This window comes from Anser brachyrhynchus (genome assembly GCF_964034855.1).
Source record: "Anser brachyrhynchus genome assembly, chromosome: 6".
Classification (NCBI taxonomy): domain Eukaryota; kingdom Metazoa; phylum Chordata; class Aves; order Anseriformes; family Anatidae; genus Anser; species Anser brachyrhynchus.
In genome coordinates, this window is record NC_137700.1 from 39025859 (window position 1) to 39053723 (window position 27865).

Sequence of the window (27865 nt, forward strand, 5' to 3'; positions counted from 1 at the left end):
ACTTCCATGGCAGGTAGCCCATACTTTCACCAACCTTGGCATCATGACGACGATAATATTTTTGCAAGGATGAACTGCACTCGAACAATGTCTCTAATGTTTCGATGTCGGTGCAAACATGCTCTCCTTTCAGATCAGCCATGCAGCTCTTCTTTTCTATCCCCATTTCCCCTTTTCCTTTCATAGAAGCCCATTTAATGTGGCTGCTGAAGAGGAAATCCCTGTCTTCGTCACGGTTCCTGGGCTCCGCTGGTGACTCAGAAAATGGTGCACCTCAATCCTGGGAGGTGTTAATTCTTAGCTGAGAGCGATGGTTCTCTTCCAGCCTATTTCACTGTACTTAGTCTACTGATATCTCATCCTCACAGGAGAATCTGTGTATCTCTAGAGGCATAATTTTATGTGGCAAACTTGACCTCTGTGTTTTGTGAACTCCTCTGAGTTCACTAATGAAGTAGCACTGTAGCCATGCAGATAGGCCACAAAATATTGCTGGCTAAGTGACAGCTTGCTCTAAACATCAGAGCACCCAAAACCATCTACCCAACCTGTTCTTGAGGCCAGCATGAAGGCACAAGCACATGAGGCTACAAGAGCCAGAACCTAAGTGATTATTTACCCTATGATAAGTGTCCTAAGAGCACCTTACCTTTGAGCATCATTTCCACAGTTGTGGGCAAAGAGCTGATGCTTCACACAGGGATGAGGTAGTGCCACACGACTGATAAAAGGCAATGTGAGCTGTTTCAGAATTTCCACATGCTGAAATAAGACCATGCTTATTTCTAGCCCAATCCATTCCACCTATCTATGTATTCTTCACCAGCATCATTTGGAAGCAGGTTTCTCAAAGGACAAATACTGAGTTGTGATGTTCCTCATAAAACAACAGTGCTGTTTCTTGCATCGGTTTGGTATAGAAGTTTATGAGATAACGGAATTAGATTTCAGTGTTTTTTTCAAATCCTTTGCTTTGTTTACCTAGCAGCATGTACAGATCTCACGTTAATAACCACGAGTGAAGCAACATCTGAGTGGGGCAGCACTTGGCTGGAGGGGTGCTGGAGAACACTTCAGGCATGCATTAGGATCTCAGAGGTACTTCAGCATCTCTAGTACTTCAGCTCTGTCGTGCAGTACTAAGGATGTTGAAGTATCATCTTCCAGGTGAGAGGTAAAATTCCTAAACATGTTTTTATTTTCTAAATAACACAGCACTAATTGCAAGGTGGGCAGCCCTAGCCGAAGCTCTTGTTAATTTTGTTTTCACCATAATTCTTTCAGTAGCTTTGGAGATGGTAGTCTGGTCTTTTTGTTTAGCAGAGCTGAACATCATTATTTTGTGTTGCAGAATATTTGTGGTGGTATGTTGAAATTTAGGAATGAAAACATTTTGGAGAAAAACACTTGAGGAGGGTAAGACATTATTCGTATGACATTGTGAAATGAAACAAAATATGAAAGAAGAATCTGGTCAAATTGAAAAAATACAAATATTAGAATAATCTTTAATATTACAGAAGTACTCATCTTGTTTCCCTGTGAGAATCCAGTTTTCGTAGGAACAATGCAGAAAGTCTCTTGAAAATTGCATTTTCTTTTAAGACCTGCATAAGGTTGTTCACAGTTCTTGTGTTTGGACACCAAGTGCCACACTGTTTCCATCCATCTGAATAACATAGTCTGAAGAGATCCTTGGTACTGAAGACTTCTGTTAAGAAAGAGAAAAAAATACTTTCCGTTGGCAATCCCCTCTTGCACAGGTTTCTCTTAGAGTATTTGGGGTTTCTAAATGACTTTAAAATCTCTTTTTCACTGTTCATTTCAGTTTTACTCAGCAGCTCAGCTCCCTCACACCCACTCAGAGAGGGATGTCACACAGCAGGCAATCAAATCACACTGTGAATATAAACCAAGTCCAAGTCAGTGTCTGTTTTATTGCAAGTAGACCGCTTGTACTTGGGCCAAAGATCCAGTCAAGTGATAATTTAGCAACATTGTCATTGGCCAGTGACACCTCTTAAAACTGGCGAGGGTTGATTTTTTTCAGTGTATCATCTCTTTGATTATTTAGGTTAATATTGAGCTTATTTTATAATAATTTTCATTTTTTAAAGATTGGAATTGATAAATGCTTCCAAAAGTAATTTGCCAGTGCAAGATTGTGGATTTCTCTTGTACTCGAAGTGTGCTATTTCAAAATACCACAAGGAAAAGTGACAGAAAAAAAAGAAAAAAGAGAGAGAAAAGTAAATTTAGCAATGAACATCTAAGAACATCTAGTATCTTGTTAAGGGAATCATTAGTAAAATGGCTGAGATGTTTAGCACTTACAGCGATTATTGAATGGCATGCACAGTTAGTAATCCCTGTGAATAGCTTTATTATGTGCCTCTCAGTAAAGTGTGCTGCTTAAATATGCATTTGCAGAGTGACTGTGCTAGCGGCTATATATGTTCTACCATTTTATTGACCTGGATAAAGGTTTAGTCTTGATGGCTGCTTCGGTTTCTACCCAGGCTAGTTTAGAAGTCAAAGAGTAGTTTTGCAGAAGCCTTTTCGTCTTAAGAAAGCGATTCACAAGATGTCTCCTTTAGTTTCCTGGAATCGAGATGTTTATTTTGTGCTATGTACAACAGCAACAGTTCTTGTAGATTTCATAACCTTAAACATTCAAATTACAACTTTTACTGAAATTTTCTTTCAGCACGTATTACTCAGAACATCACCAGAAAGGAGTCTAAATAACACCACTAGACAGAAAATAAGTTAGGTATTTCAGTCAAAATCTTCAAGACTGGACATAAAAGTCCCAAATAAAAACATATCTCAGTAGCTACCTCCTTTTAGGACAAATCATCCAGTTCTGTCATCCCAATACAAAGTAGGACAAAATGAGAACAACCAAGTGTTTGTTCCTCAGATTTCCCAGGGTGCTTCTGAGGTGAGCTTTCATATTTCTTTGAGGGATTTTTTCCGTTCCTCTGGCCTTGCTGCAGAGGCATTGTTGAAAGCCGGTAAAGAAGATAAAGACAACCTCTCTTCTGGTCGGCACCATATTCGCAGCGATGGTGTGGGTAGCCCTTCCCCTTGGACTGCAGAACAATCTCTGCATTCAAGCGCCAGAAAGGATTGGTGACGATGCATCCTCTGTGATCAACACGGGCAAGTCTGGGAGCCCACCGCACCCTGAATAGTGCCGTGACCAGCCGTGAAGACAACAGTTCAGGCACTCATCAAAGTGAAACCTCATCAAAGGCATTGGTCCAGGGGTACGTGCTTTTCAAGTGTAACTTATGCGAACAGTAACCAGCTTATTACTAGTCATTTGAATTTCTTAACTAGAAGCAGTGTAAGATATCTGTCTTCCTATCTATCAATCAGTCAGTCAATCAGTCAGTCTCCCTGCACTTTCTCACTTTTTGTTCCCTTTCTATGCAACTGGTAGCCAAATGTGAAATAAAGCATGCGTTTAAGAACGTGGTACCCAATAATTTCTGTTAAAAAAGGATTTTAAAATATTCCCATTGCGCATTCACAATTCAGATTTCCTATTAATCATGGTGCATGCACTTCCACTGTCATGTCCACTGAGAGACACACTGAGTGTTTTATTCATTTCAGTTGTGCTTGACAGAGGTGGGAGAGCCAGGCCCAATGAAAGACTCGCTGAAATCAATGGGAATCTTTCCATCTGCTTCAGGAGGCTTAGGATCACCTTCATTATTTGTAACAATTATTTATCATCTTTCCCTGCACCCAGTACTTCACACAACAATCTAGTTTTCACTTCTGTGATTTAAAGTCTCGCCAATGCAAATGGCAAGCTCCATCTTCTCAAGCTAAATGTACTCCTGACCCAGCAGCACCTGCTGTCTGCGTTTGAACGCAGGGCTTGCTCAGCGAAACGTGTAAATGATGCAGTTGCCCAAATGAGAATTTTTGAGACGACGCCAGGACTTTTAGAGGAGGGCTGGGATAATGCGCCCCGGTGGGAATGTTTTCCTGACAAGTGCAGAGGGAGTGGATTTTGTTAGAACGAGACCTTGTCTTACACGGGAGAGTTGCTTAGGCTCAGAGCAGAGCATTCTGCCTTTGTTCCTGGAGCAAGGCTGGCTTACCAAACGTCTCCCCAGCCACGGGTACCCCACTTGTGTTCTTGCGTGCAGTGACTACATTGAGCGCACAGTGTCCCATTTCATCCTCCTGCTGCTGCTACAAAAAGGGTGGGTGGGTTGTTATCCTTCCTGCCAAAATCATTGCCAAAATCAACAAAGCCTCATACGCATTCTGGTTCAGATACTCATGCAAGCATATTTGTGCAACTGTTTGCAGGATTTGACTTTCAAATAAAGTTCCGTGAGCAAAGCTTCAATACAGCTGCTTTCAAAAAATAAATTAGAAGATCCGTATATATGACCAAAGTGTATTTAGCTGAGAATTTGTTACAATATTCTCCAAAAGTTTTTTTTCCATATTGGTCCAACTCTAAGGTTTGGACTAGTTCCCTCTTCAGTGTAATGCTGCTGTGATGTGTGGACTTTATCCCTGTAGCCTAATTCCATGAAAAGAGTGGAAATAAGGAGAGTTATACAAAGCAAACACTGTCTGAATCTGAATAATTACATTAGATGTTCAATGATCAGGAGATTAAATTTTGTTTGTTTTAAGAAAGACAGCCTACAAGCAGAGAAAATTAAGTTGGCAGGGCTTAAAACCAGTTTGGGGTAATTCCATTGTCTTAAATAAGCTTGATTGCGTTTGTATTTTTAATTAATTAAGCTTGGATAGTCAGTGCCAAAGCAACACTCACTGTAACGGCATAGATGAGGCTCTCCGAGTTTCTTGTAGAAAATCCTAAATTCAAGGGGAAAAAATCAGCCAAGGCCAAAAAAACGTGTTTTCCCCAGGGCTTAATAGGCTAGGTCTAGAGCTTTCTCCAGCCACGAAGTGCTGGTTTTAGCCACAGACTGGGAAGAGCTGCTGTTTAAAACAAGGAATCTATCAAGCCATTATCCTGTCATAAGGTCTAACAATTTCCATATTTTATTAAAAATAAAGAAAACAGATGAAATATTTATCGTTCGAGGGAGTGCGCTTTTGCCACCAGGAACCCAACTTCATCCCAGCCCTTGGCTCCGGAGTTTCTGTCGTGCACCTGTGCAGCGCTGGCCGTGCCAATACAAGCACTCTCCAGGACAGGGGCTGCGTCGTCATTTTTAATCTCTGTGAAGTGCCAGGTGAAGTTATGGAGCAGTATAGCGGTTAATGTATAAAAAGACTCTGCTGTGCTCTCTCGGACTAAATTTCCGCTCCAGGGGTTTGCATTGCACGTAAATAGCACGGATCCGCAGGGCTATCCAGTAGCACTCTGGGCTCACACACTTTAATATACTTATTCTGGCCACACTGCTTTGAGGTAGGGCAGTGCTATTAGCCCCATTTTATAAATACAGCATGCCGCTGAGGTCTGCAGTACGTAGAATATTATTTGTACTGGTAACTGAATTCCCACAGGAGTCTAGCTGCTTGTATTAGGCTTTTATAACATGACTTACTGCCACAGTTCCTGGGAATTTTTGAATGAGCTGAAATGAGGCATTTTTATTCCTGTCTTGTATTCTCTCACCATCTGGCTTGCCTCACTTTTAAAATGCATCGCTGGAGACAGGGCAAATGGAGAGTCCGCAGCATCTGAACAACAGGTTTCCATATACACACCAAAACACAACAAACCACCAGCAGCAACATCAAAACACAGAAGAAGAAAAAAAAATAAGAGAAAAGAAAAAGAAACTTGACTTCCATTGCTTCCTCCCATTTCTGCAACACTCCTGAGCAGTCAAAACAACGAGATCCCTCATTGTGTTCCTGCATGTGTGCTTGGCCAGGTGCAGCAGTTCAAAGAGCAGCATCCTTGTTTCTTCTTCAGAAATGGGCCCATGTTTTCAGTTTCCCAGAGAAAGAAACCTGACACGTTTCTCACTGCGAATATGTGGCTTTCCAGCAAAGTTTATGAAGGTCTGACTGGCTGTGAGATCTCCAGTAGAGAAGACCAGAGAAAAATCCAAATATAACAACTGGATCTGCAGAAGTGTTAGCGTGGCCAGCCTTGGTGTCTTGCTTTTGAACACAAGGATTATCTTTTGTATTGAAGTGTATTTATTATAGATGGCAAACCAACTTTTGTCGAATGTAAGAGCTAATGTTCCAGCTTTCCAGCTTATTCTGAAATACAAGAGCAACACAGGCACTGTTAATAATGCAATCAAAGCAAGTTAAATCCTTTTAAAGCATCCACAAAGGAGCCTTTGATAAGAAGCAACTTTCATCAACCTCAAAGACTAGACAGTTTAGTATGTTCTATGTTTATTAAGTTTATATGTAGGCAGTGATAATTTCACTTGCAGCTGAAGAGCAGCACTAAATTATAAAACATATTTATAAGCCCTAGTGTTAGACTTGCTGATTTAAAATGAAAAATGTATTTTTATTAATGTAGCTCTAGATGGGGTTATTTGCTGTTTAAAGACACAATTTGCTTTCCATTAGTACCCCTACTGGACACAAAACAATTCTGTATACTTTAAAGGCTTTGGTCTTTTTTTTTTCTTTTTCACAAAATGAAGCAAACTACTACAAGTACATACTGTACAATGGGCTCTAAGAGTCTGTTGAGTTCAGTCATGCGGCATGTTTTTTAATCTTGCTTTTAGTTCATGCTTTTGTCCTTCTTTCCACTGAGTGCTCCTGTAAGAGAGTTTACGTGTGTAAAGTAGATGTGTGTAAAAAAACAGAACTGGTTTGGGATTTGGGCTGGGGTGGTTGGTTTCCACGTTAGCTGAATCCCCCCAAGTTTGAATGAAGATTGAGGCATCAATCACGTTGTGAGTTTGAGGCATCTCTACTGAAGTTTCTGCTGTTCCAGGGCTGGTGGGAATCACTTTGATAGGCCTGTGCACCTTGGAAAAGTGAAGTTTTACTTTCAGTGTGCCAAAAATCTTTCAAATGGATTGCTAGCCAGTTCTGACTTTGCTGCTGCTTCCTATTGTCCAGCTCAGGACCTTTTCTTCAATGTTTTTGGTGTGTTTTCTTTGTTGTTCTGGACTAAAGCAGACTGGAGACAGCAGATGAATATTAGACTTGGAACATCTACTTGAAAGATTATCACTTTGATTCACCTGAAAGAAAACAAACAAAAAGAAATGGAAAGGGAAGATGAGCTCAGTTCTTTTCTTGGGTCCTTTTGAAACTCAACTGTTAGCAGGAAAAAGACCATTTAATTCTCACTACACCCACTTTTGGGTTTCTAGGTGTTTGGGAGGGGTTTTTGTTTGTTTTTATTTTTAGGCAGCAGAATTACATTGCATTCGGATCTTACTCAGGCTTAATCCAGGCTGATTTAATGCCAAGGAGAGAGGAGATGCAGAGTCCAAGAACAAATTTGCATGGTGCATATCTTCTTGGTGATTCTCCATGCATTTCTTTGAAATGCCTTCTCTTGGGACTCCAGTATTTTAAACAGAAATGAAATGCTACTTAATAGATAGTTCATAAGTGCAATGAGTAACCACACCAGCAATGACAAAAAGCTGAAAAGGTGCTCCTGGCCTTTGTACACTTCAAAAGTGAGATTTAAACTAAGCTCGTCACGCCCCACAGGCATTTCACAGGAGGAAGCCTCACCAGCTGATCGCAGGTGTTGGATCAGCAGCCCTTCAAAAGGAGGGCTTCAGTCCAGAAACAGAAGTACGGCTTCCCAGAGCAGTCTGAGGGAAGGTTTCTCGCTTAGACACCTGCAGTTTGCACTGCGGGAAGCAATATCAGAAAAGACTGGTTTTTCAGCCAAGGGTCGTCACCCAGTTTCCAAACTCACCACTAAGCCTGTGAAAACCCACAGGTTTATGGCAAATGTGAAACAGGAGGAGGGACCTGCTCTCTCTGCAGACCGTTGTTTATCACTGAAATTGCTAAAGTGATATTTTGAGCCAAGTATATAAATGGCAAATTAAGACAAAATATTTTCACAAGGTGCAGGGAGGTTTCTCTCTAATTGAAATATTAGTTATTTTTTTTTCCTTTTTACTTCAAAGTCAGAGATTTTATCAGCAGCTGCTTGCTTTCATACCTCATTTTGCTTTTTTCATTTCATCAATGACGCTTTGACCAGTATGAAATTTTACTAACAGCACTGTTCTTCATAGGTGTGTGTTTATGTATTTTTCAGAACCAAAATGTCTGCTGGGGAACAAATTTAGCCATAGACTTTGAATGCTGGTGGCATTATTTGTGTAGAGGTATAACTATTTAGGTATGTTCTGTGTGCTGACTGCTCTTTAAAGCAGTATTTTAATATAGGAGCTACAAGCTAAAGGAAAAATGAGTCAACAGAATTTATAATAAATATTGTTTATCTTTGGAATGTTTATGATAGCATTTTGTATAAAACCTTTTCATAAACATTTTAATCTATATAGTCTGTGTAGTTACTCTGTCAGGAAGAAAAATAATTCATTTGCATGCCCACATTATTTAGCAGTTATATTTTCTAAATCAAGAGTTCAGCATCAGTGAGAAGTGACTATTGTTCTAGGCGTTCAACCCGCCCAGCTTTTCACCCCCATTGTGGGTGACTTTGCAGGTGTTAAACAGGATTCTGCTGAAGCAGGAGGGTCCGACTACCAAAGATATTGCTCTCAGGGCTGTTTTCGTTACACTTCATCATCATAAGCATATGGTTTCACTTCCAAGTGTTTAACATTTCCATTTCCTCAGGAAATCATTCTTTCTATTTTTTAAACTTTTGAAACTGGAGGGATATTTTTGCTGGCAGGCAGACCGAGCGCGACACGGCGCTTAACCCCAGCCCGAGGGATCGGCCGGCTGTGCTACCTGCATCCCTCCCCGTCCCCTCCCTGCGGGTGCAGCTCCTGTCTGCGGCTCTGGGTGCCTCAGCCAGGCCTCCGTGGTGCTAAAAAACCGTGGTGCTTTAGTGCTACTAAAGCACCTCTGCTCTGCTTCATTCCTTGCCTTTATAAAGCTATCCTCTCGGTTTTCTGCATGAGCTGAGGGAGGTGGTTTTGTTCCTCAGTCTACTCCAGGGCCCGCGCATCCCAAGAATGAGTGAGCGCAGGACCCTGTAGCTGACTTGGTGAGGTCAATGCAAAACCAGGGCCTAAGAAAATACTGTATGTAACCTACAAGGAATGAAAACAGTTGCATCATGTATTTATTGTCTGTATCAGTATATCCAGCACTTAAACGAATATTACCAAGGAGTGGATGGCTCCAGGGAACTGCTCTGGCTCTTGTGTTTTTGGAGATTATTTCTGGCATTTCCTTTTTCCTCATTACAAACGGGTCACCGTTCCCATGTGCTGGCCAAGTTATATACTGTAGAAGTAAGTCTGTGCTCGTATCGCCTTTGTGTTTAGATTATCCACATATGTAATAGTGTTCAGCTTCTTGTTTTCTTTTCCTGATGTGTTACAGCCATTCAACGTACAATTTGCATGCTTGTTCAGCTGTTATCACTAGCCGTTCTGTTAGAAAAGTGTCCTGCAGTGGGTGTCATCATGTTATTTCACCTTTGATAAACTGCCCATTTTGTACTAGCATTGACACTGGGCATCAAGCAACATGGTACAAGAGAAAGTGCAGAACAAACTGGCTGATTAATCATGTATTTGTTCCTTTATCTTCTATTCTGTCACAAATCTGTGATTCAGATAGTCACATTTTTTGCACGGCCTGTTTAATATTGAGGAAGGTTGCTGTGGGTTTGGGCTTCCAGAGGGATCAGGTCCTGAGAACGGTCAGGCTGTGTGCTACAGATATTGGGAGTGTGTGCTTTATTCATGCCTTCAGAAGAGTTAGCTCATCACGACAGCAGAAAACAGCCTCAGGCAGAGGGAGCTGCATCTCCAGAGCTCCCAGGGCAGCTCACCCGAGCTCCGGCTCCGCACGCTCTGGGGCACTGTAAGCTGATGTTTTGATGCACTCAGGCACCTCCCTACCTCCTTTGCCTACCTTAGCACTGTACGTGTCTGCATATTTTGTCACCTTCTCACCAGGAGAGCTCCTTGGTCGAGCAGCATGAATTTGCACTGCTTGCAAGGATCTCCCAAGGCTGCTCAGCATCGCACCGAGCCTGCTGGCTTCCTGGCCTTGCCCATCTGTGTCATGCAAACAAACCATGTCACGGGCTTGTTGCCGATAGTTAGGCTGGAGGTCAAGTTAAGATTTATACAGTGATCTAGATGCAGTTTTATTTGCTAGAGGCTGCCATAAACGTTGCAGGCTTCTGGACAGAGAGAATGAAGTTGTGATCCAACCTGGGCTGGCAGGACCAGTCACAAAACAGTGAGTGTACGTGGTCCCAGACCACTTCAGAAAACCCAAGCAGGAGGAAGCTGAATTAAAAGCCATCCAGCCCCATCCCGTGCCTCCCTGCAGGTGCCTTGGAGGCCACGTCCTGAGGTAGAGCCACAGCCGCACACAGGCAGGGCCTTGCTCTGGCAAGGGCCGGGCCTGGGGTGCTCCTGCCGCTGCGCTGCCGCGTGGAGCCTGACTGCCACAGGCGAGCAAGGCCAACGTGCCGTGTGTCTTATCACGAGGGATGTCCTAGTGAGGCAGGGCACGGTCCTCAGGGTGCCACCTGTGAGGAGCAGGCCCTTCGGCTGGGTGCCCCTGGGACAGCCGGGTGCCTGCAGGACGTGTCCTGGGGTGGAAGGGAAGGGTGAGAGGACAACGCGGGGGGGAATAAAAGACATTCCGGGCCTGAGAGAGAAGTAACCAAGGCGCTGACAACTTGTGTGGGTTTAGTATGTCTGTTTGCAGTGTTATGTTATGTGTTTAGAAGCTGGTTGTTTCCATAATAACAGCAACTGCCATATGGCAGCGAGGAGGGTGGTGAGAGGAATGCTTAAGGAAACACAGTATGTTGTTTGACATGTGTGTGCTTCTAAAGGAATAACGTGTCTCCAGCAAGCGCTGCTGCTCCAAACAGGCTGGGGGATCTGCTGCTCTCGCCAAAAAAGCCCTCTTCATTTGTACTGGTGCGATAGCGGTTAATGATGCTGGCCCTCTTCTCGTGTATTCCTGCATATAGTACCTGCAGTTGGTAAAGGACCTACTTTAACAGGGGGGTGGTTCTGGGTGCAGAAAAGACCCCACGACCCCACACAGGGGAATGACTTGTAAACATGATTGTTATGGGGAAATACTCTTCTGTAGAAGAGTGCTGTGTGAAACCGGAGCCAGCTAGATGCCGTGTACTCCATCCATAGGTTAGTGCTCTGCAAGTAAATAGAAATTTTGAAACCTTTGAAAATATGTGTTTTGAAACAAATAATTAGTAGAGAGTGGATTCTATGTTTCCAGAAATTAGGGTCACTGTAGTGCGTATTTGGGAAGGAACCAGGAAAGTCACCACGAATTACAACTTCTGCTCGTCAGTGTATGATTCACATTTCAGGGACTTGTAATTTGCTCCTCAAATTCCCGCAAACACTGCCCGTCTGAGTGGTACCTTTGAAGAGTCCATGCAATTCCACGGTGGAAAAATGTGAAGTTATTCTTTCATAATAGCTGAATGGTTTTTGTGGGGCTTTTACCTACATCAGCTCTGTAAAATTGGCCTGTCTTGTTTGAGACTTAAGCCATTAATTATATTTGCACTTGGATACCTGAAACGTGGTGGAGAGAAGAAGTCATTTCTAATCTGGGTCGTCCTTCTGCACTCACTTGCAATGTTTTAAACTCCTAAGCAACCCCAAAGGCAAAGCTCTTCTCATTTTCATGCTTCTCTTCTCTTTATTGCCTCTAGAGAGAGATTACTGCAGCATATGCGAAAAGCAGCCGATCGGAAGGCTTCTCTTTCGGCAGTTCTGTGAAACTCGACCCGAGCTCGAGTGCTGCATTAGGTTCCTCGACTCGGTGGTAAGTCCCTTCTTGTGATATTTCACGGTGCTTTGCGGCCCCCTGTGCCTCGGCAGCGAGCTGAGGAGCAGCGCTGGCAGGGCAGGAGGGGTGATGTCCTGCTCTGAAGGAGCGGCATCGCTGCCTGCTCCCGTGCTGGCGGAGTGACCTGTGTGATCAGCCGTTCTGGAGCTCCAGAAGTCATACTGACACGGGATGGGGTTTTATGTCTGACGCACCAGAGCAAGCCGCTGGAGGTGGAGGGGCAGCACTGCATGCAGGCTCGGTACCAGCCTCTGGGGGGGCACGAGCCACTGTGAAAGGAGGAGCCCAGCTCTGGGCTGGCAGAGCCTGCATCAGGCCCAGGCACGAGCAGCTGGGCAGCAGCAAGTGACGTCTTTTGGTATCGGGATATCTGCAGTGCTGGGAGGCACTGGGAGGAAAGGGAAGATGATGAATGGCCTGACAAGAGGGGATGAGGAGTGTGATAATAATATCTCACTCTTACCAAGCCTCTCCATCAGTAGATTTCAAGGTGATTTATAAAGGGCATCCTGATCTTATCTTAGTTTTTCAAATAGGAAAATAGAGGCACGAGCTATAGAAGTGACCTAACTGAGGTCACCAAGAAACTCATGCCAAACCTGCTATTGAAGCCCAGCTCCACTTCCCTCTCCAGTGAGCTCTCAGCTAAACCGGCCACCAAGCAGCCCCCACAGCCCCTGGAAGGATCTGATGCTTGTTCCCAACCTGGCAGCATTTGGCCATGTGTAGTGCCAGCGGGAGAAGCTGCTCACAGTCCCAAAGTCCTCACTGGCTTCCTTGCTGGGAGCCTCCTGATGGGTAGGGCAGTGAGGAGCCAAAAGGCTACACCCCACCAGGCTGACAGATGAGCTGCCAGTTGTCATCACTGAGTGTCCATGGCCAGGAGACTTCGCTCTCTAGGTGGCACTAAGTCAAAAGCAAAGCAATGTATACCAATGGGAACAAAGTTATTTTTTTTCTTTGTGCTGTGGTGAAGCTATTCTGAAGTACAGGCAGATGTGGAGGTTGCACTGAAGTTGTAAAGGCAAGAGTTTGGGAGAGGACAGGTCATCACTTAAAGTGTATATTAGTACCACAGCACCTACAACAAATCTGCATCAGAGAAAGCCTTGGATAAAGTTCTTTAAAATCAATTTTAGCTGGCATTTTTTGTACCATCACAATTTATAAAACCGTCTTTAAACTTCTGTAATTTTTTTGACTTAACATAATTTAAAACATTCTAGTGCTTTTTCTATACATCTTTATTAGACTCCTTTTGCAATTTGATTTCATATTCAGGCTGCTGAATCATAGCAATGCTTTGTAAAATTGGCTTTTTCTTTAGGTGGCTTACAGCAGTGCTGAAGCAGGATGACATTTGGCTTAAAGTGTTACTTGCAGTAGACATTAGGTCTCCATTCTACCAGAGTTACATGTGACAGAGCAACATGCTTCCTCAGCAGGTTAAAAACCTTCTGCTTAACAGAGTGTAGAACTACCTGGCACCAAGCGATCAAAGAATGTACACAGTCAACTTCACAGGTAAACCAAAGGAGGACTTCATTTTCCCAAGTGCATTTGGCACGCACGTTGCTAAATTGCAGCACTTTGACTCTGAGGTATGAGAGGCCGTTAGAGAATTCATGGATTCATTCATTTCATGATGTGAACTGATAGTCCTTCTCTGGGGATATACCCAACATCCTCTCGTTAGGGATTTCCTCATGTCAGCAGAAAGTGTAGAGTTTAGCTTTAAATGACAAGCCGAAGCATTTACCCTCATATTTCTGCATGCTAAAAAAGGCAACCCTTCAATTAGCATGTCTATGGAGAGGTTTCTCTGAGAGGTTTTGGGTGGTCACAGCTTCCACCTTATATTCCTTGTGCTGGCCGTGATTTTCCCCAGTGGGAAGGTTTAGCCAGTGTGGATCATGAAAGGACCATACCTGACAGATGCTCTGTGAGGTTGTGCTCAAGACAGGTGGGCAGGAGGACATTTTGGGTACCATGAACATGTTTATCCTGCACCCAACCATCATCTGCTAGAGAGGTGCCTGCCCTAATGAAACATCAATTCCATGAACAAAATGTTGAGCTGTGTGGAGGTCTGAATATTTGCTCTTTTTTAAAGCTAATTGACAGCAGCCTCCTTTGTTGATTTCAAATTCTGCACAAGTTTGTTCCCAGCCTGTGAAAATCCCTGTATTATCCAATGTTAAGGTCTAGCAACACAGCCCATAGCCATTAAATTGGACGATCGCTACTGAAATTCACCCAGCAGGGTGACACTGTGTTGAGTGAGTAGTGGGACTCAGGCCAAATCCCATGCTAGGCAAAAAAGTCCTACAATGAGACCAAAAGCTTGATTTTACAGCCCTATTCTGAGACCACCAGGAATGTGAAACCTTTTGGAGACCACCTGCTGCAACAAACCCTGAGCAGAAAAAGCCAAACCCTCCACTTTCTTTTGGCTTAATTATTTTTCTAACATGAGAAGCAAAACTTAGCGTTTTGTGTTTTTTTTTTTTAGTATCAAATTAAAACAAAAAAAAAGAAAAAAAAAGAAAAAAAAAGAGAAAGAAAAAAAAAGATGTAAATGTTTAGCTATTCACCAAAGGCTCAGAGAGCTTTCTGTGCATTGAGAAGTTAGTCTACCTCTCTATTACAAAAAGAAGGGGAAGCCAAGAGCATGGCTAGGTAACTTTACCAGGTCATGCTGTAAGTCGTGCAGCAGCCAGTAATTAATCCCTCCTGATTTTCACTAGTTTTTTTTGTTTTGTTTTGTTTTTGTTTTTTTTTTAACCAGTGAACTCAATTGCCTGCAAAGAAAGCAGCAACTGGGACTCTTGGGAGGAAATCAGAAACTGAGTCAGGCACCCAACAACCTACCAACGATTTCCATTTCCAAACTTATGTGTGACCAAGTTTTGCAAGAACTCTCTCACCCCCTTGCTTCCAAAGGCTGCCAGACCTTGCAGCCAGACCTTGCAGACCAGAGTGCATAAAGAAAAAAAAAATCTCCTTTCTGCTGGACATTTATTTCAGCTGTTAGGTGGAATAAGGAACCTGGTCTGATGTAGTCTCCTGCAAATCTAATTTTAGCAGCATCTGGTGGTGTTTTTTTTTTTTGTTTTGTTTTTTGTCTGTACAGTTAAGCAGTTGTTAGGCTGGCTTTCTGAAGAAAAAAGGATTTGTATCATTGCATTCTGCATGTGTGTAGGTGTGCATCCGCTAGTTCCCTCTAAACCTTGTGAATACCTTGGCCAATTTCAGCCAGTTACTGAGATGAAAGTGCTCAGAGACATGAAGTTTCTACCTGTCTTCTGACAACAGTGCTCAGGAAATCACAATCTGTAGTAAAATGGGCTACAGCAATATGTGGTTTGTAAGCTGTAGGTCCCCACGTTAAATGATAAACGTGATAAAAATGGAGATCCCCAGAGCCTTGCAGTGGGGTGCTGGTGGAGCTGTGGGGTCAGCGAGTGGCTGTCAGCATGGCCGTCCATCTGGGAAACTGGGCAGTGGTGATCCCCCCTGCTAGGCCACACTAATATTATAAGGACAGAGAGGCATCTCTTGCTGTGGGTATCGTGCAAACAGTTTCATGACTTTACTAGATAAAATATCTAGTAAGAAGTACCGATGGTTACAACTTGTGCCTCTGAGTACGTGAGTGATTATACGCACTGCGTGCTTATCTCTGAGCACATAAACATGCAGATCATCCGTGAGTAGTTCACCAAACTCTTATGTAGCCATTCGGATGAAGGAACTGTGCAAACATAATCTATTATCATTAAACGGAGCTGTTTTGTGATTAAATCAGCTCCCCATAAGCCCTTAACAAAGAATTCACACACAGCCCCAGAGCACACTTTGCTGTGCTTACAAATACTTCAGCAACGTCACAGAGCGTGGTAGCCGTCAAAGGACAGGCATTAAAATAAAGTGCTAGGAGATGCATTTCCCCTGCTAAGAGGCAGTTCAGGGAGCAGGTCACCTATTAGCAATGTTTTCTGCCCAGCCAGCCTGTCCAGCAGCACAAGAGGAGGCATTTCAGCAGGGACCCCCCCCTTGTGTCCCCTCCTCAAAAGGGAGGCCAGCTCCCCACATTTCGCTCTCCTCTCTTCTCCTCTGACTTTGGTGTGCCCTTTGTGGAGTGCCTAAGACCTCACTACAATCCTTTCCTGTTTTGTCTACACACACTCATCATTTCTGAATGTATAATTTTCATTCTCAGGGGATGGTTTTTAACAGGTTATTGCGGACTAGATTTAGTCTAACTGGAGGGAGCTGGCAGCAGAACATGGTTAATTCTGGTCAAGGACAACATAACCTGAAGTTATTTTCTCTCTAACCTGGACATTGCCATTTTTTGCATTGAAGTGCATGAGGTGGAGGAAAATAGCCCTGGTGACTCTCTGCGCTGTTTCTGCTCATGTTATCCGGGGCCGGGGGTGAGGGACACCATCACCTCGGGTGGAATTTTCAGCTGAATGCTTCACTAGACATTACCCTTATCTGGGGTAAAAGGATGAACAAGCATCCATTTAGTGCCATTTGTAAAAAACGCGTCTCCCTGTTAGGGAGGTTTCGTTTGGTTAAGTCCCTTGCATGGTATATAAACCATCTGTGTATGTGTGCCTTAAAGCTGTTCAAGGGTTTTTCCATCAGAAATGCCAGTTTGTTGATATCAACAAACTCATTAACTCAAAATGTGTTTTTAAACAGTCAAAAGGGCTCTTTTTTGCCCTGCACTTAAACATGAAAAATGTGGTTTCAAGTTAACTTTTCATTGAGAAATGTGAGTTATTATGAATCCCAGCTGTTTGGTTTTTGCCTTCCAATTTTCAGTCACAGACTTTAAATCTCAGCGGAGGCAAGTGCAAGGAGGTTGTTTGAGCACAGCAGCAATACCAGGGCAGAAATCGGAGTCCAAGGGAGGAGACGGCAGGCGCTGCAGCAGAGAGAAGTTGAGGATAACAGAGGAGGGAGCTGAGAAAGTGAGGGTATGAAATTGGGGCCAAAACACCAGTAACCTCCTGCAGGTGCTCAGGAGCTGGCTCCCCTGCTCCTGACTCCCACTGAGAAGCCTGAAACCGCTCTGGTGGAAGCATCCCTTCCCAAGTCCATCTCCTGTTAGGTTCAAGGGACCGAATCCTGTGGCTGTGCCTTACTGAACCAGGCAACCAGCAGCTACCCGCTGTGGGTGCGAATCCACCTGGATCCAAAGTGATCCCTTAGGCTCTGTTTTTCGTTTTTCACAGAGTTTTAAGCCATACAGCTTCAGGAGCTCAGAGAATGTTTAGATGAAAGTCAAAGACTGGATAAAATGATGTGGAAGAATTAAGGTTGCTCTTGTGAACCTCCAGTGCTCTCTGTGCCTCAGCCAACAGAGCAGAATTTCATCCAAAGTGCTCTTTCTCTCAGTGCTCTGGCAATGTTGTCTGTTAGTTGCAGTCACTCCCCAGCCCCTTCTTGGCCATTCGTGAGCTCATGGCCCCATCCCAAGGAAGGCCACCAGCTGGATTTTGCTCCTTTTCCTGGTGGAAGCATATTTTCCCATCCCACCTCGTGTGGCCTGTCCCAAGGGTGGCTGCTTCAGAGGGAGAGGCTCTTTGCACGCCCATGTGTCTATTTAGCCAGGGTTGCTTCTAGGGAAGCAGGAGACACCTAAACAACGACTACCTCCAAAGCAGGAGCCAAAAGACAAGTTAGCAACAAACGGCGGCCAGCCCACATCCTCTCGCCATTTGGACAGAAGGAGCCATGCCTGGCTGCTGGAAGAGCCTTCCCTGCAGCTCGTCCCATGCAGTCAGGGTGATCGTAAATCCTCCCCTCCTTTATGAGCTATGAATAGGGCCCTGTCTGACCTAACTAGGGCATGGAGAAGCTATTAGACTTCAGAGTGGGAGCCTTGAAACACACGCCTGGATTCATCAAAGGAATAATGGAAAATATTTTGCTCCACGTGGATTTTAGCTAACAATGTTATTTCTAGCAATTAGGGATTTTCAAACTGTAGCCGCGCTTTTGAGTATTGTGGAAGAAGGGGATGTATTTGTGATTTAAGCACAAGATTGAGAGTCAAGTACCTTGGTACGCTTCCCAGACATGCACAGAGGGGACATGGGGAAGCCACTCTGTCTGTATGTGTGTAATTCTTCCCGCAGTAGCAGTCCATGGCTGAAAGCATACCAATAACTGGAGCCGAATAACTCAAAAGTGGCACTGAAGGGACAAATAATAACAAACTTAGAAACAAAATGGAACAGGCTTCTAGTATTTGAGCTACAGTGAAATCAACACTGTTCACAGTTAGAGTTTATAGTTCCTTTTCACACCTTCATTTGTCTGTCACTTCCTACCTTTACCGCCATCCTGTAGCATCTTCTGAGAATGTCAAAAGCAAGTATAATTGAACTTTCTTTTTATTCCTTCCCAACTATTTTGAGATAGAGTTAGGCACTGTGTGTATGTGTGTGCATGTGCTTTTATCTCTGCATATGTTGAATCCCATCAGGAAGTGCATTTTGAAACACTGATCCAATTCCCGGTAAAATTCTGTCTTCTTCAGGTTTGTCCTGATTTGCTTACTGTTTTACAATTCTGATGGGATATAAATGCAATATCTCTGGCAAAAGGAAACTGAATTTTTGACAACCTTATGATGTACTTCAAGTGCAGATGATGACTTTGAATTAGTTTTTATTTACTAGCATTAATATATTTCCAGGATATTAATTTTAATTTAATATATCAATATATTACCTGGTTAATATATTACCAGGATCCAAAGCAAACTATCTGTTGTGTTTTGTATCAGATGTTGCTTATATGGGGTCTGTATATTCACCACTGGATATAATGAGTAGTAGTAACCATGTCACTTGAAGAGAAAGATGAGAACTTTATGGAAAGTTTGCTTTTGTCCAGTGTAGGACAAAGCATTAGATATACCGCTTGCAGTCCTGACATAAAACCCTTGGTGACTGCTGTTGTCAAAGATTTGCATTGCCAAATAGTATCTTCAGCGGGGCATTCTGTCAAGAGATTACTGAAGCACTTTGACCCATATTGGTACGTGGACACCACTATTATGGAGCAGTCCAAACGCATGAGATATTGTATCCAAATTTGTGACCTATTTGAGAAACTCACATTTCTCCACTTATATAAGCTAGCTTCTTGTGTTAGCATTTAACTTCCAGGTGTGGTCATCCTCTATTTGCACAAATCCATCTCCAGAAGAAGGCGTTGATACTTGCCAGGCACTTACTGTACATACACGCTTATTTGGCATTTCAAATCCATCCTGCAGGACTCAAACTGACGTAGCCTCTCTGACTAGCTTTAGGTAATGGACACAGATCCATTAAGAAATCTATTAGCCCAACTTCTTTTGGCCTTTTCAGAATAGTATGGCAGAATATTCACAGTCTAAACAATTGAAGGAGAGAAAACTGGTCATTATTGAGTAATTTGTAAGTAACATTGAGTTGAGGACTCAGCAGATCCTCTAGATGCTTCCATGTCAAGGCAATGCTAAGGAGTTCTTTTTTGGCAGCCTCCTGCACAAAAAGTTATGCTTAAATACAATTATCTTCTCTTAAAAGATATTATTTCAGTTTTGTTTTAGAGGAAAAACTCCTAGTCTGTGTATGAACCTAACCATAATCTGTAAAGACCAAAAGCAGATGCAACTCTGACCTTTCAAAAAATTGTTCTTTCTGTTACCCTTGCCATTGCTTTATGCCCTAGCAACGACTCACGGAGAAAATTTCTGTCAAGATCCCATAAACAGTTGAGAGCATCCATGCTTTAAGAGCTGAAATGACCCATATTTAGATACCATCTAAAAGGACAGGAAATTGGATGAAAGATGTTTTTTTAAACCCTTGTAATAAGTTTTATGAGAACATAATCGGTTCATCCCCAAAATGGCCACTAAAAGAGAAGTGCTGCTCTTGTGGATTTTAGCTTTCAGTACATTTTTCATCAGCAATGCATATTTTTTTTTATTTTTTTTTTTGCGGTCACTGTCATTTCCCAAACCAAATCAGATCGTAATTCTAGACTGTTCAAGCAACCTGCTAAGTATATGTATAAATACATAGCTTTAGACTTAAGCTACAATAGCTAAATCAGCACTGGCCAGATAGACGGGTAGTAGTATTATTACTACATTGTGGTTTTCATGTCATTCCTGGGTCTGCTTGGCTAGGGTATCCATTACAGCCTTCCTTCAGATTTATTGTATCAAAGTCACAGCAGTGCATATGTCTTTGAGCGGGCAATGGTTCTGAAGCTTGTTCTTCCAAGTGTTTGCCAGTTCAGTCTGATTTACCTTTTTTTTTTTCTTAACTTCCTCCTCATTTATCATCTCAAACAGCTTGTACTGGACCAGGTTACTTAATTGGTTTGGCAGGATTTTCTGGGAACCTTTTTCTAATACGAGCAGTCATGAAAACTGCTAGGCTGACTTTTTTTCTTGGAAAATCTTTTGATCCTAAGGCTAAAGCTTTGTACCCTGGGCAGTGCCAAGTCGGAATGTCTCTAAGAATTTATCTTTATCATTTAGTAACTGGAACTCCACGCAGCAAGTTTTTTCTTCGAATGCCTTCCATGATTACAAAACTTTAAAGTGATTCATGTCTTAGTGGTACACAAATAATACTTTGCTTTATTTGCATCCTGAGAAATTTGCTTAAGAAAGCAGCTCTCAAATCTGCCTTCTGGAGGGGCTGAGTCCGGGATCACCAAAAGTGATGGAGAAATCTTTCTGCTGTGCAGAAGGAGTTCTACACCAAGGGGAAGATGTAAATTAGTAGGAATGACCCATTATTCCAAAAAGACAATCTACTAAAGGAATTCACTTGGTTCTTGAAATACCACCGTGGCAAGAATTAACAAAAAATCACCTTCTTTACTACTGCAAGAAATAATGTTACCTTTTATATACACCTTCCCTTTAAACAAAAACCAAAAAGTTGATGTCTCTAGTTACTGGGTGCTTTCTGAACACTGTCTTGGCAAGTCTATAAAATATACAGGAATTAAATTTTATGGTGTTAATTAAGAGACATCCTCTCAGAAAGCATATCAGTAGGGTTTGTTCAAAATATAGTTTTAGTTGGATTGTGCGTACGGGTTTTACTTCCATCAGAAAATGGTATTTATTCTCCAGATTCTTCAGACAGAGTGTTCAGTTAAGGCCATATCCAAAATGAAGTTATACTGCTGAAATATGAGTGCAAATATTGACAATTTCTTTATATCTGTTCCAGGCAGAGTATGAAATTGCTCCAGATGAAAAGCTGGGAGAGAAAGGAAAGGAAATCATGATGAAATACCTCACCCCAGAGGTAAGGGGCAGCCAAAGTGGTGTTACTGAAGGAATGCTGCAAGGCACACCTTTTCTAAACAAGGTTGTTATAAGCTATGTAATATAATTTTAGAGTCCTAAAATTTATGGTGGCAATCTCCAGTGTATAAAGCTGCAAGTCTTATACAAACAGTCAGAGAGAAAAAAAATGTATTTCAATCCACAAATTGGTTTTTAAGGATGCACTTGAGTTTACTAGGAGCTTAATTCATCTGAGGATGAGCAGGGGGCTTCTCTGATCTCTTCGTTACATGTGAAGCTCTACATCTGTGCTGTATTGGAAGACACCTTCGCAGCTGTTATCAACAGGTGCCCCACTTATTTCCTATCTGGTTCAAAAGCAGTGACATTTCATATACGGCTGTGTAGAAAGCACCAGCAGAGATGGTCTTTGATAAAAACCACTGTGTTGGTACAGCAGTCCCATTCCTCCCCCCACCAGTTACCCCAGGGTAACCACGAGCATACAAGATTGAAATTGTGCGACGTGTTTTGGAGCTGAGAGGTGATATCGTCAGTTCTTGTTTCCACCCCTGGCAGTTCCTGACTGTGGCATCTCTGGGCTGTCAGAAGGAAAGGAGCTCATGGTCGCAGCTTTGTCCACAGGGTGGCACTCCGAACAGAACTACGGATTCGCTGCAGGAATTTTGGACAGGCTGCACTGGGACTTACCCTTTTGGGGTTCGATCATTTGCTGGCCGCATTTAACCTTTGCACTAAAGTCACTGCCAGTAAGCAATAAACATCCAACTTCAAACACAAGAACAATCCTAGGATTTTTCCTAAGTTGCTTTCATAAGAGTAACCAAGATGTACAATCACTGCTTCAATGTTTTTTTACAAGTGAAATACATTTGACCTTCAGGAAAATGAATTGCATTTTTGGCAGATGTCTTTCTGAAGCGTTTAAATAGTACAATATGTTTTGGAGGTGCAGGGGCAGAGCAGACCACTTTTTTTTTTTTTTTCCAGTCATTTTCCTACAATAAATTTCAGTGCATACTTTCAGTTATCTCAGACTGCATTTTGGGATCTGGTTTCATTTACTGAGCCTGGCTAGTTTCATGTGCAGCCATTTAGCACTGCCAGTATAAGTTCCTGCTGCCCATTCATTAGGGCCATGAAGTTCTACTGGTTTTCATCCACTGAGGTGACCATTTGTCTTAAAATTCCAGAGGAAAGAGGAAAAAATACAGAGGGAAAATGTTTCCCACTGCTCCAGTCCTCACTGGGAAATGGAGAAAGGCATTTTGCTGGTATCATGGATAGTGTAGTGACAGGACAGTGCTGTTTAGCTTCAGCTAAGTGCAGCTGGTCTTGGTGCAGGTTTCCAGATGCCAAAACCCTTCAGAGCTGTCCCATTGTGCTCCTGCCATCCCCATCCATTTACCAGAAGCCCCATAGTGCAGCAGAAGCACATGGAGTAATTTAGTGAGGTCAAGGACTGTGCAGTGAGGACCAGGCTGAGACCGGTTTCTTCTTCATCAAGACAAAATGGTGGTGTTGCAGGAAAATAAAAGGACTGGGACTTCAGAGCTGGAGTTTCCATTCTCTGCCACGCTCTACACTTCAGGTTTGACCTGCATGCCTGATTTCTCAGTACTTAAAATGGGCTCAGTCTGTTCTGAAACTTCTGTGGTGTCTGCAAATTACCTTAAAGTCTTAGGGCAGAAAGGAACACAAAGTTATGCTCCTTCTGTTGTAATCTAATACTGGCTCCCTAGTGATTATGCTCTAATTTCAGTGTTGCATTTTTTTTTCTTAACGGGAAACTTCTGCTGCTTCTCAGAAGAATGTTTAAACCATTCTGTGTGTAGCAGAAAACACTTCCTAGAGGCAAGGTTGACTGTGCCATAGCAATGGGTTGACTACTAGTTTTTCTAACACAGGTCTCCCCCACAACAAATGCATGAATATATAGAGCAATGTCTGGATTATGCCATTTCATTCTAGTTACCTAACTAAGGTACTCAGATTAGGAGTTCAGATCCTTACTCTCCTTTCTAGCCTAGAAAGAGAGGTAAGAACCTCCAAAGGACAGAGGTCCTCTAAGCCGTTAGAGGTGAGTGATTCAAAGCCAGTTTAGATACTTGCAGTCAAGAGGGCTGAATCTGGATCCAAATGTCCTTATGAAATATCATCTTGGCCAGCAAAGAAATCATCTTTTCATTAGATGCCACATTTCCCCATTTAGCTATCAGTCCCTTGAAAGATACAAAAAGCCACTGATTCCAAAGCCTTCTGCTTTCAGAGGAATATTTCTTTTAAGTAGGTGTGTGTCTGTGCTTCAAAGAACCTCATTGTCTTGATACAAAAATAGTGTGACATACAGCTTGACTGATAGAATAAAATGATAGGTTTAGCTCTTGGACAGACAATTCAGTCTTATAATGTGAGGAGTATTTTTCCCAGGGTGCAGGATCAGAAGCAAAATCAAAACAAAAAGTAGACTTCAAGCTCTTTAATATTTATAAATGATTTTTAGTTCCTACTTAGTTTTTAAAATGTCATACATATTTAACATACAATGTGTCAGCGTATCATCATTCTAAAATGCATTCATTTGCATAGGAACATGTGCTTTATTTAATAAAACATATACTACTTGCACAGCAGAAAGAGAAAGAAAACATTTCCCCAGATGAGTAGACATCACACCAGCACTTACAACCTCACGTGGCTCGTGTAGTTGCTCTCTGTGAGGTGTTACTACACAGTGCTGCAGTCAGGAAACTCAGGCGTGTGGGAGCAGTGAGTGCCCATATGGACAGCTCTAGTGAGAGCATTCGGCATCAGTCCTGAGGGAGCTAAACAAGCTCAGTGCTTATCGAGATGGCTGAGCAGGGAGGGACTTTTTCATATAAGCACAACTCAGGCTCTGCACTGCTTTAACATCCTGGGCAGCCCCTGTGCACTCACTGAGGTAGTTGAGAAGAGACCTTACAGTCCTTTGTCATGACTGACACCATGGATGGTGTCTGTGGGTCAGGCTTCCATGGTTCCCCTGACCTACAGGTGACAGCGACGACAAACTCTGAGCATGTCCTGGCACCTGGAAAGGGAAACAGGTGTTTTAGGCCTCTTGGAGAAATGGCATGTAGGAACTCATTTGGGAAAAAAGGGGAGGCAGGGCCTCCATGCAGAGGTAAGTCCCTGTTGCTTCTCTAGGAAGACATCAATATTCCCTCTCTCTTGTCAAAAGTGCATTGAAACATCCATATCCAACAGACCATTCTGAACTATTTGATGGGAGGGAAATGTAAGGCCTACATGTGATTGTCACAGTAATGATGCCAAGAGAGAAGCTTTTCTATGGCTTCCTGAGCAACTTTGCCTGAATGGTGAACAGAAGATAGAAAACCCACAGAAGAGGCGGGCGAAGACACCCACCACCCTTGACACATGCTCTGAAAAAGTGTTAGGTTACTTCTCCAAGCAGGTCCCACTTTCATTAGGCCACTTTCAAGGCTATGTGGGGACGAGCAGTGGTGAGAGGGCCTCATCTGTCAACAGGAACAGTCTTGTGCCCTATGAGGCATGTGCCACCTCAGTGCTGTGATCCGAAGGGAAACCCACCCACAGGCTGCCTTTGCCTTACAGAAGCAACACAATAGTTGCCACACTGGCAACATCAAGATTTCTTGACTGCAGGCTTGCTTCTTCAAAGGAGGCTTTAACAGTTTCCATGAAAAAGGCACTTAAAGCCGCCTTCTTGACTTAATAAGCCTGTAGGGCAAAAGTCCAACCCACAGGAAGTCTAAAATTTCTGAGGTTGTGAAATACGATGGTAAAACTGCTAAAATGAATTGGTCACAAATATTTCTTTCCTGACTTTTCCTAATCTCAACAGTTGAGTGGGAATGTTTCAGATTTAAGTTCCAGTTCTGTCTGTAAATAGAAAAGCCCTCAGTGCTTCGTGGAACAGTTGAGTTTAACCGGACCCAGCCTGCCTTCATTACCTGGCTTCTTCTGGTACTGCAAGAGCAAAGAGATATGCTTACCTTTGTACTGCTCTTAAATTAGAGTTATACATCTGTGTGCAGCAATTTTGCCTTCCTGCCTGAAAGCCACCATGCCTTACTCTACTAAATCACTAATACATTGTTTTCTTTTTCCGTAAAGCAAGCACCTTGAGATACTTTGAGAGACACTGTATAAAACTAAATTGATTCAAAATGGCTATTAACACAGTCTCCATATGCCATTACAGTTTATATATGGACTCAGCTGGGTACTAAAAATGTTACTGAATAGGATGTCTAATGTGTATTGTTATGCCCATTAATATGCTTCACAGAATATGAAGAACAGCAACAGCATTAGTTTTCTTATCTGAAATCCTGTTCCATCTCCTTTCCTCCAGGAAATGCACAGTATAAAGACCACATTTTCAATGTCTTTCTTTTCTGCAAAAGGTTAGCTGGATGCAGCAACAACCTCCTTACTCCAGTCTAAGCAGAGCAATGGGTATTTTGCTAAATGAAAATATGTCTTTGTTTTTATGAACAATTATAGGATAAGGAAGGGTGGGAAAAGTCCTATGAAAGGGAAACTAGCTGATCAGCAGAGCCTGGCATTCCACTTGTCTACTGGTTAAAAAGTGCTCTTCTCTTATGTCAGTTCCTTCTGGAGAAGAAAATATCTATGTAATATGGGTGAGATGAAATTAAAATTTTTTCTGAACCCTTCTACTGGACAAAGTAATGCAGCTGAGTCCAGACTCTCACTCACAAACACTCTTTCTCAGCTCTGTATATTGCCAGAAAGTTGTTTTCTTTTTGCACACCATAGCTTTAATCTTGATGCCAAGGAGCTTTTCCTCCCGTTGCTCTCTCCTTGACATTTCTTTTCCCCTTCCTATTTTCATCATGAAAATAAATGCAAACTTCGGCACTTATGCTTCTGAGTGAGTCATCTTCTCTGATCACTAAAGGCTTCCATCTCCCATAAGGAAAGTTTCATGCATCACTTCTTAATAGTTCTGGCTGAATCCCATTTGTGGAAGGGCAGGTCATACCGTACCAGGAATCGGATTCAAGTGCTGAGACCTCTTCCTCTAACTGTTTAGTTTTACTAAATGCCTTCTAGGGAAGACATTATAATTAGTTATTGAAGTGGCCAAATAAAAGCTGAATGTCACTGTAAGTGAAGCTCTGAAAGAAAAAGAAAAAAAAAAAAAAAAGAAAACAACATTAAGCTTCTGTAAAGCAATCTGCAGAGTTTCATGTGAGAGAGGCTTTGTGTTTTGAAAAGAAAGCCTTCTGGGACTCTTTTCTACATTGTTACGTTTCTTGTACAGATTCAACTTATATCCAGCAAGTCATCTCTGTCCCCTGTAAGCTTATTATCTTGGTGATAAAAGGTCAACACAATACTGCTTTTCACTGGCTACTGTGAATGGTCCCTTAAGGCTTGGTCCAAGCACTATCTTCAGAGCTAGTTTTCAATTTTTTTTAAACTCTATGCATTTCATTAAGGACCCAATTGAAGTATGAAAAGAATGAAGTGCCTGTCTGTATACAATGTGTTACTTGGACATAGGGTGGGCTAGAATTATTTACTCACTCAAAATGTTATTCACTGCGTCCTTTGGGTTCCTATTAAGAGACCTTTCAGGATGCTAAATACTTAAGTAGAAATCTTGGCCTTACTTGAGCCATGGAGAGTTTTGCCATTTAATTAATTGCCCTGGGACTTTACCTTGTGACTCAATGGATTTCTCATCTCCCCGTTCTATTGACTTCACTACTCTACAGGCACCATTTTAGCCACAGATGATAGCATTACTTAGGCCTTTGCTTTGCAGCTAGCATAATCAATACATAATCCAGTCTCCAGAGAAATCAATAGATAATTCTTGTTGTTGTTACAGAGACAGCGCGATCAATATCTCTGCTGATCACTATGTCTTAGTCCAGGAAAGTACCCTTCTCAGCTCATCTTTCCAAAGTTCAATTCTGGGAAAATATCTGAGCAGCGGAACAGCAACCTTGTTACTCAAATTAATGCTTTCTAATCAGAATTTATTTTAATAAGCATTCTTCTGTCACTGCAGCCAGGCTGTAATATGGTGTGTCAGAGGAATCCAAAAAATCACAGTGTTGCCTTGATTAGGAGTTCCTTTGCTGTGGTCTCAGACTAAAAGACATTTTCTCACGGTTTCTTCAAGTCCTATTTCCTCATCCTTTACCCACTGTTTATAATACAAATGTTAGTTAACTAAACACTTACTGAGCATTTCTGTCTCTTGCAATGGTGCCAAACTGCACAACAGCCTCATGGAAACAACACGGAGTCTGCTCTATCCTGGTGACACTTCCCCAGAATAGGTCCTTGAGCAGTCCTCTGAGCCTTGTCCCGTAGATTTAAGGAGGGCTGCATTCACAGTGCACTTGCTCAGGCTGGTTGAAGGCTTGGTCTGGGGTCATTAACCACACTGGTTTTATCCTAAGCAGTGTTATTAGCTGAAGCTCTGCTTTTCCTTCCCTGTCATTTTGGAGAGGTTACGCTCCCAAGTTCACAACTCTCATGTGG

The 27865-nt window shown here is 42.6% G+C and overlaps 1 protein-coding gene across 5 annotated transcripts in view; it reads left to right on the plus strand.

Moving 5' to 3' along the window:
* GRK5 (G protein-coupled receptor kinase 5) overlaps positions 1–27865 on the plus strand; it is a 175432-nt gene that overhangs the window by 100392 nt on the left and 47175 nt on the right. For all 5 annotated transcript variants that reach the window (XM_080597411.1, XM_080597412.1, XM_080597413.1 and 2 more), the window contains 2 exons: positions 11828–11940; positions 21234–21311. In XM_080597411.1, coding sequence (XP_080453537.1) covers positions 11828–11940; positions 21234–21311 — 191 coding nt within the window. The remainder of the gene's footprint in view (positions 1–11827; positions 11941–21233; positions 21312–27865) is intronic.